The 10,095-nt window shown below is 40.1% G+C and overlaps 1 protein-coding gene across 4 annotated transcripts in view; it reads left to right on the forward strand.

The window, feature by feature from the left end:
- KCNQ1 (potassium voltage-gated channel subfamily Q member 1) overlaps positions 1-9,547 on the forward strand; it is a 421,808-nt gene extending 412,261 nt beyond the window's left edge. For all 4 annotated transcript variants that reach the window (XM_052810583.1, XM_052810581.1, XM_052810582.1 and 1 more), the window contains one exon: positions 8,639-9,547. In XM_052810583.1, the coding sequence (XP_052666543.1) occupies positions 8,639-8,839 (201 nt within the window). In that variant the 3' untranslated portion in view covers positions 8,840-9,547. The remainder of the gene's footprint in view (positions 1-8,638) is intronic.
- The last annotated feature ends 548 nt before the right edge of the window (positions 9,548-10,095 follow it).

Below are 10,095 nucleotides of genomic sequence, written 5' to 3' on the forward strand. Positions count from 1 at the left end.
CTTCTAAAATAAACACTGTCCCAAAAGCTTTCCACGTTTTGAGGTCTTGTACTCTGTAACAGTCCATGGCCAAGTGTATTTCACTCTCCCATAACTTAATTCTTCCATTTGCCAATGTCCTACCGACCTCCTTGTTAGAAGGAGAGGTATGTATTCATCTTACCTTGCTTCCTTTAATCAAGCAGCAAGTTATAGCCAGATAATTTTATGAAGGTGACGTGTAAAAAGCAAATCAACCTGTGTGTTTGTAACTTTTGATTTCTATTTATTTCTCATGAAGCTCAACAAGGCCAAGTGCAAGGTCCTGCATCTGGGCCGGGGCAATCCCAAGCACAAATACAGGCTGGGTGACCAGTGGATTGAGAGCAGCCCTACTGAGAAGGACTTGGGGGTGTGAGTTAATGAGAAGCTCAGCATAACCCGGCAATGTGTGTTTGCAGCCAGAAAGCCAACCATATCCTGGGCTGCATCAAGAGAAGTGTGACCAGCAGGTCGAGGGAGGTGATTCTCCTCCTCTACTCCGCTCTCATGAGACCCCACCTGCAGTACTGCCTTCAGCTCTGGGGCCCCCAACATAAGGAGGTCATGGACCTGTTGGATAGAGTCCAGATAGGCCAGGAAGATGATCAGGGGGCTGGAGCACCTCTCCTACATAGACAGGCTGAGAGAGTTGGGGTTGTTCAGCCAGGAGAAGAGAAGGCTCCAGGGAGACCTTACAGCAGCCTTCCAGTACCTAAAGGGGGCCTACAGGAAAGCCAGAGAGGGACTTTTTACAAGGGCATGTAGTGATAGAACAAGGGTTAATGGCTTTGAACTGAAAGAGGGTAGATTTAGATTAGATGTAAGGAAGAAGTTCTTCACTGTGAGTGTGGCGAGGCACTGGAACAGGTTGCCCAGAGAGGTTGTGGATGCCCCATCCCTGGCAGTGTTCAAGGCCAGGTTGGACGGGGCGTTGAGCAACCTGGTCTAGTGGAAGGTGTCCCTGCCCATGGCAGGGGGGTTGGAACGGGATGATCTTTAAGGTCCCTTCCAACCCAAACCATTCTATGATTCTATGATTCTCATAAGTTTTAAGATCTTAAAGGAATTGCTCTCTTATGTAAGCACAACATCTGTTGTTGCCACTTGTTTCTTTGTAGGTCTCATTTAATAGTTCCTCTTGTACCTGAAGTTTTGCCTGCTGCGGATCTGGAGCATTTGTTCGCATAAGGATTATGTATGTGAGTTCTGTGTAAGTGGCTGGAAATAGTCAAAGATAGCTGTGAAGGTTTCTGTTTTATTGCATAACATCTTCAGCTACTGCTGTTCCTGAAGGCTGTATCTTCATTTTCATTTGGGGAAAACCGGCAGTATCATAAAAGAGGCAGTTATAAAAACATGCTGCCAATATTCTGTGTTTGGTAACATATATGCTGTATTTTATACTATATTATTTATTTAATCACATATTACTGAAGTGGCTTTTTCATATCAGTTTTTCAGGTTTTGACCTGTCAGAGCATGTCTCTTACTATTGTTGGTTTCAAATAGAATTCAAGGGAGACTTCTAATCTGAAAAACGGCATTATGGTTGTAATCTACACTTTTCTAAGAATCATGAAAATCCACGTGAAAGAAACGGAGCTGAGTGATTAGTTAACCAGAGATGTCATATTTCCAGAAACTTTGAGGAAGCTTTTAGAAAAAAATGTTTTTTCTTTGGGGAAAAGGATATTTGGAAAGGAAAAATAATTCTCGGCAGTATAGTTACTTGCTTATCAAAATTGCTCTCCCACTTCTAATGGAAAGAAAGAATGCATAAATCAAGCCTGTCATTTCTCCCATTTCCTATAGCTTGAGCATCTGGTACCCTAGAGCTTGTGCTGCACAATCAGGACAAAATTCTTCAAACAAACAAAAATTACTTTGAAATGCCTCAAGTGTTATAGTCAGTAATCAAATGGCCACATGCTGGTGTTACCAGTTTGTTTTACTTCCCAACATAATTAAGAAAAATATGTGACAAAACTGAGTTTCTATATGGCGCATTAAGAATTTACTATGCCAAGTCAAGCCCTTTTAAATAGCAGGTCACTGATATCAAGGTAACTTCTGGAGGATCAGAGCCAGCGACTGGCTTATAAATCCCAGTTGTTTCTGAGCTCTGACCCTGACTTAGCGACTCAGAAGTTTCTTCCCAGTCCCAGGTCATCAACCTCTGTTGAAAGCATGAGCAGCACATCCTGATTAATGGTGAATTATCAACAGCCATTTAAGGGTTACTACTACAAAAAATAAGCAGTTTTTTTACACTTTTGAGAAGTGTAGGAGAAATATTTTACTATAAAAATACAGAGTAAGATGAGACTAGCAACAGTCTCAGTCTACTGAAAAAAACAGAACAATTTTTAGTATCTCAAAGCAAAGAAGAGATTAGCACACATAGCTTTATGCAAGAGAGCTGATTTTAGGACACAGTGTGTAGCAAGTGCCTTTCTTTCCAAAGATGCTTTTTGTCTCAAAGTTATCCATTTTATTTGTCAGTTAAGACAGTGGTTACAGTGTTCATATAATATTTTCATTGACTAGAAAGTGACTTGTCACATGCAACCCTCAAAACCTGTTAATTTTGTTCCTCAGAAGCTCAGCCTTTATATTTTTCTAGCAATAAGTAATCTTACAGTAGAGTGTTTTCTCATTGGCTCCACTTCCCCTATCCTTCCCCAGACGCTGCACACATACTCCCTTCTTTGGCCAACTCTCAAGAGAAAGTACAGACAGTCTGGAGAACAAATCTTCCTTCAGGCAGATTACATTCTCCTATAAACACCTCAGCAACGGGTATATAACCTCCAGCAAGACTGCTGCCTAAGCTCTGGCAACAAAATAAACAAATCGAAGCCAGAAGCTCTGATAAGGGGATTCGCAAGAATCTGGGATCTTGGGTACTGCAAATGGAAGGAAGACTCTTTCCATGATTCTTGAAGAATCATGTACTTGAAGAAAGAAATTTTCTTTAATAGTACTGAAATTGCTGGTTTCTCCTGCCACTATTATAGTTATAGAGAAATGTTTAAAAAAAATCCTCTATGAAGATCCCATACCTATCCCTGAGCTTCTCTAGAAAGCCACTGTTTAGAAATATTGAGATAGCAAAATATGTAGGGACTTAGCAACAAGAAGAGCCAGGGAAGCTGATCTCTGAAGCTTCCTCAGATATTCTCAAGAATAGGATGGATCCCACCAAAGAAAAATGTGATTTATAACCTCACCTTCACCTGCAGAACTCACTCGGTTTTCTTAAATACCACTTGATACTGATACCTTCCTTCATATCATTGCCATTGACAGGTATCATAAGTTCTGGAATATTTTTTGCCTCTTATCTTTTCTTCAACTTAGTCATTAGTGTGCCTGATGATGATTTTGTTAACAGAAAGGACATTTTTGTGTGTTTTTCTGAAATATAAAGCTAGCTTATTACTGAGTATTACACTGAATAGCAAACACGTTAGGGATTCTATACAACACTGCTTATGAGGATGCACAGGCGAAGAAAGCATCATTTTCTTTCCCTAGAAGTTTGCCACACTGTAGAGCAATAGAGTCCTCCTTATTAACAGGCCACCCAGAGTGATAAATACATGAAGATCTCTGCAATCTTCAGTTATTTTGAAAAAGTGCCTTAAACAGTTGGTCCACTTTGAGCTAAAAAGCTGCACCTTCAGGAATGAATGCTACTCAAGATAAGTCAGGGTAGCAGACTTGGGAGACTAATGTTGGAAAAGTAGCTGAAATTTTCCTTTATCACATTTTCGTTCAGCCAAGTGTTGCTTGTGTTCTGGCTTTCCTCTTCTCCTTTAGCAGGTTCATGCTCGGCTCTCTGTATTAAGGACAAGCACAGTCCCCCTGAACCCACTGAGTGAGCACTGTGCTGATAAAAAATCTCTTGATTAAGCACAAATTATTTGTTTATTCAGTCAACCATGTTAAGAACATAGGTAGTTCTAAACCACTATTCTGTCCAAAGGGACTGTGATTTTTACCCTTAATATTATTTACTTTTGAAATCTGTGAGAATGAGAATAAAGGGCAGATGAGACAGCTTTAATCGACAGCATTAATCAACCTTGATCCCTCCAGATCACGGAGCAGCGCTTGGCATAACTTATTAGCAATTTGTGGTCTTTGTGGCCTAAATTATGCCAAACTCCAAATTTTGTCCTTCTGCTTCCCCACTATCCTGAATATCCGTGGCTGAAAATACCGTTCCCAATACTGTTCCCCTCAGCTCTGTAATTCATCTGTCCTTGCCCCTTCCCAGTAAATCCCTATAGTTAGTTTGGGAGTGGGTCTCCAGAGTGCTGCTCTGTACTCCTCCATTACAGGAGTGCATAAAGGACATTCTCCTCCAGATGCCCCTGGAGCCACTCAGGCTCCTGTGTTTTGGTTTTTTTTTTAAAAAAAAGCAAGGAAAGAAATTCATTGTTACACTTTATGTTCTGAATCGTACCATGAATTTGTTATGAATGCTTAAAATTACAGAGCATTTAAAATAAATATAATGTGAAGGTCTGCAGAATTTTAATAGATAAATTGCTCATTATTTTGTTCTCTCATCACAAGAACAGTCTCTGTCTTGTTCGCTAGCACCTCCTGGAATGCCTTTGATATCTTTATAAAAGTGGGCATGTCACTTTATACCCAGTTGTAGAGGACTGCTGCTCCTGACAACATGACCTAAGAGGACTTTGTGGTTCATAGGAACGACATCATTGCCACATTGCGTGGGGTGTCAGAGTAGTCATGTGCCTCCATGACTTTTTAGGGAGAGCAAAATCTCTTCTGTAACGTAGCTACATTTCTTCATGATGTGCCATTTAAGATTTGTGCTCTAATCTTTCAGCCTTTGTGAAGAACTGTTTGGTTTGGGTTTTTTTTTTCTCCTCAGTGCACTGCATGGATGGGGTTGTTTTATCCACTTCTAAGGGCTAGGTTCAAAACTTGTTTAAATCTGCTTCTCTCCATCTGTGCTCAATCTATGATCCTTGGATCTTTTTTTTTTTAAAAATTATCTCAGAGGATGGAAAAATCTTGTTTTCATACAATATTTCAGTAAGACTTAGGAATATCTGTGGCGTGTAATTTCTGTAGAGTTTCAAACACTGCTTCCTCTCCCCAACAACTATAAAATACAAAGGAAATTATTTGCATATAAAGAATTTGATCATCCAAACACCATGCTTCTGATGAAACATAAATCAGCTAGAAAGAGCTTACTTAGTTTTTCCTAAAAGAAACAAATCAGTCTGAGTTATTTTTCTATGTAATTAACACTGTTTGCTGTTTTAAGTAGAGGGATCAGAGTTGTCCAAAGCAGTTAAGATTATAGCAACATCAGCAGTTTTTCTGTTTGCTTTACTTTTATTCATTCTGGCATCATAGCTAATTTCTAATCAAGTAAATGTGTTTGAAAGTATGATTCACAGGAGATGATACACTTCTCCATGCTAAGTGCATAAAGCTAGTTTAATAAAAAGGGTATTGCACATGATGCCATTTTTCTAGTGGGTATAGTTATCTCTGCAGCAAACAAGTGAACGATGTATTTCAGGATGTGTGTTTGGATGACGACGGGCAGATTGGGAATGCTAATAAGCGAGGCCGTTCACCAGCAAGCCTCTTATTCTTGTACATCAGAGGCCCGTGATGACAGTAGATGTTGCCTTCTGCTGGCTTTTACTTCCCTCTTTAAAACATCTCATACTTTAAGCAGACACCCCTTTGGCAGAACCGAGGACGGGGGCCCATCGTCCCATTGCTGTCTCATTTGCAAATGTCACCCCAAGAAGCATGAGCAGAGCAATGTACAGAAATCCAGACTGCTCCTTCTCTTGTAATATCCAAAGAATACGTTACTATTTGGGATTGACAACTCAGTCCAAGATTGGTCCAGAGCCCACTGAAGTCACTGGAAGTCTGTGATTGCCAAAAACTACCACTGACTTCAGCATGTCTTAGAGCAAGCCCTTTACGGGCACAGAACTCCCTGGGAAATGGCTTGCTTTATTGGAAAGCAAAACTGATTAAACAACAATTAAACACAACCAGCCATCTGGACCTCCCTTCACAAAAGCTTTGTGGCTTTAGAGCCCTACCCCAATAAGCAGCAACATGGAAGACGAAGGTCTTTACTTTTTATCTCAGATGGCTCGACTCAATAGCAATTAGCTTCTGCCTGTGCTTCTGTGGGCTTCCTGCAATCCACAGCTGAAGCGGCCAAACCTTGTTCCCTAGAAAAAATTAGACAATTATCTCTGGGAATTTATTTCCCAGCAAGAATATTCACATCTCACTTCTCTCCAGTACTTCATCACCAAGATGCACAGCTGTTGAAGGACTATCCAGATCTCAGTCCAATCTACTGTCATGTTCAATAGCTCATCACTGCAAGAGTTTCATAAATGCACATTTTCCAGATATATCTTCAGTCTGTGTTTCCTCTGGTAATCCCTGCATGGAATCACAAATTAAGAAATATATATATAAAAATCCCCTAGTTATTTTAGAATAACTAGCAAAAGGACATTTCTTGTTAGAGGAAAAGTTGTCCTTCAGGCTCTGAGATAGCTGTTTGTCTGCAGTCTTCCACTACAGACCTTCCAGCACAGCTGTCTCAGAAAGCAAGTGATACCTGGGCAGTGGGGGATGGAGGAATGAGGTATTTTCGCAGGCTTCACTAGCACCGATTTGTACTGTCATGCTTGGAGCATCATGAGTTTGCCACTTGTGATAAGCACCATTTGGGCAAAGCGTGCCTTTTTTTAAGGGAGTGAACAAATAGTGATGAAATGAAAACCTGATGATCTGCTCAATTTTCCATCTGTATTTCCTTCTAGAAATCTTGAACTTACGTGTTCTTCAGCTTCCTCATTTGAAGAATCTCATCTTTCAACAGCCATTTCCATCCAGAATTACTAGTGTTTCATGTACCATCTAGGGTGCTTTGCCTAATGTTTTCAAAACCAGCTGCAAAGTATAAATCTCTGGCACCTCATATTTTTAAATCGCTGTATCTGCTTCCCTACCAGTTGTACAAAGTGTTTGAAAAAAACAGCATTTTCTCTATGGTGGAAAAACATTTTAGTCTCTGCTGAAATCCTCCAGGTTTGTTGATGTTCTGCTCAGCCTTACTGTCTTTTACTATCCTGTGTGATATTTGGATGATAGCCAGGCACATATAAATTGCTCCCACTCATGCTCTCTCTGGCGGTTTTATGTGCCTTTCACTACTTTCTAGCAGATATTTTAGGCAGCAATTTATTCCTATCACAGTTTTTTCTGCTTACTTTCTTTTCCCTTTTTAAAACGTATTACATCTTTTTGCCTAGACTTTACTTAGTGTTTTAGGATCCCTGTGGATCGATGGGTCAGAGACTACAGCAGCAAAATCGAGGCTTTCTCATTATTCTTGTAGAAGGGAGTAGGCAGACTCTTACTCCCCAATTTCAACGCTTGCCATGCCAAGGGGCAGAGAGTGGGCAGGACTTTGAAGCTGGAAGTGCCCGTCTTCCCCTCGGGACATCTCGCTCAGTACACTGGAGTCAGCGCAGAGAGGAGGCTTCCCATGCTGGATAAAAAGGGTGATACAGGTTACTTCTTGACTGGAAAAGGCAAGAAACCAGAGACTGAATCTGTGGTGCTCCTAGAAACATTTAATTCTTGATTTTCCTCCGAGTACCACGAATGTAACCAAATAGAGTCTAAATTTCGGACAAATCCGTAACCTAGCCTCTGTTAGGTATCCTGATTTTTCATTATATTTTCTCCTAAAGATTAGAAGAGAGAGCAGAAAAAGCAAAAAAGAGGAAATAAATAATTTAAGAAGCTTCTGTCTACAGGCAGAAGAAAATGAGCATTATGGATTCAGGCTGAACCTTCCCCTGCAGCCCCCCAGATGAAAAATTATCTTTCACCCATCTTAGGAGAGTTTCTGGCTTGCTGTGAATCATGTCATTCAAACGGCAATCCTAGCGAACGCTGTGTCATTGGGGGGGGTGAGAGCGTAAAACTGAATCGTGCCCCACTCCTGACCCTTGCCACAGACCCCAGCTGCTATACACTCACAGCAGCAAAATATCTGTGGGCATTTTGCGGCCTGAGCTGGTAAATGGGCCCAAATGTGACAAAGAGCATTAGTCAGTCCTAGCTTACAGTTGATTAGATCACGGTAAGTAGAGCAGATATTTACTTGAGCATATTGCTATTATTAAGGCATATAAGCATGTTAGAAGTTTATCAAGTTTTCAAAAAAAATGTGGACACAATAGTAACAAAAAACCACAGAAACTTAGTTCTGGGACTTAGTTCTCTATCTAAGCACATCTCTTTAAAAGCCCATTTTTCATGCGTTCATCCAGGTATAAAATGAGTGTCAAATCGCATACCAGAGGTGAGTATTAACAGGCCTGTCCTCATCCAGTTTTGACCTATTGCATTAAATTTCTAATGCTCTGTTTGATGATCTGTGGCATCTTCATAGAGGTTGTTGTGATCCTGATTAAGAAAGCTCTCATTTTAATATTGCATTTGTATCACACGATTTGTTACAATTTTCTCACACACTGCTACTAAACAAACATTCTCTTTGCCCTTGCAGGTTACACAAATGGACCAGAAACTGAACCTCATTACAGATATGCTGCATCATCTGGTTTCCCGTCAGCAGGGGGATCAAGGAAACAACAGATCATCTCAGAGAGGCAACAATGTCAGTTCAGATCTTTTTCTCCCTAATAACACCCTGCCGACCTATGAGCAACTGACAGTACCAAGAAGAAACGAAGATGATGTATCCTGATGTGGTATAAGTCTGGGTTGGGTTCTTCCCACCTTTCTCCTTTAAATGGGACTGAATGTTGAGAACCTGGAAGGAATTAAGTTCATCAGCCATCCAAGAAAACACGCTCAAACTGTATCTATACCACTAGTCTCAAACACGCTCTTCTAAAGGCGCTTGTAATAGCCGAAGGATTGCCAGGCTGTCTTCTACCAGGCAAAACTTACTGAAGCTCCACATTGATTTTGTTCATTAGCAAATAATCACAACTCGTTATTTCTCAGAAAGACCAAAATGATGTAAAGACAGGCAAAATGGCAAGGATTTAGAGCTCCTTTAATAATAATAATAGTAATAATAATATCTAATAATACTTGAACTTAGATGGAAAAAGTGCATTCTGTTTATGAATCTGCAGATAGCAATATATTTCTACTACTAAGGTTTTTAAAACAAACTAGGATAACTTATGTTGTTTTTAATGCATAAGCGTACACTAACATTCTAGAGAATGACAAACCACATACTGAATGATTTGCTTTTTTTCTGTTTTAACATTGCTACATAAACAGTTATCAGATAATGACCAGATTTTTTAAATCTGTTTTTCTTCAGGGAGGAACTAATCCTTAATCTGGAACAATACTATTTATAGTGGAAAGTGCTATAGATTTTTTAAGATATCAGTTTTTCATGGGGAGACAATAAAGTATTACATAGAAAAAATGATTCTGCTTTCTAGAAAATTGTTGCCAAAGAATTTATATATAAATAGAAAACACAGTGGTCTGAATGTACTTGTCCTGAAATAGCTTTTCAAAAAGAAGGCCCACTACTTCATAAATCTGCTTTTTTAGCTTACAGTCGCCAAGAATAGTACAAGAGGCTGAAGTCACTGGACTTGCTGGTCAAGTGCTTGAGCTGGCCACTTCCTGAGCATCCATAATCCTTGCAGAAATTGAGGCCCCAGTTCAGGAAAGCACCTCTCATCCAGACAGCATATATGACAATTTGAATAGTTTCCTGAATAATGTCTGGAGAAATTCAACTCCCTACAAGAGTCATTTGGTATTGAAAAGTGCCAGCTCTAATTTAGAGGACCGAGGGCCTCGGCTACAACCCATGGAGCTGAACCACATTACCCCACATGATAGCTGCAATAAAGCCAGCAGTGTTTGGCTCACTGTGATTTTTTGCATACACAACATGAGCAGGATTTGGGCCTTGATTACTAAGGTTGAAATTTAGCCCTTGCAGGTAGTCATCACCTGTACCAC

This window comes from Harpia harpyja, chromosome 16 (assembly GCF_026419915.1).
Source record: "Harpia harpyja isolate bHarHar1 chromosome 16, bHarHar1 primary haplotype, whole genome shotgun sequence".
In the NCBI taxonomy this organism is placed as follows: Eukaryota; Metazoa; Chordata; class Aves; order Accipitriformes; family Accipitridae; genus Harpia; species Harpia harpyja.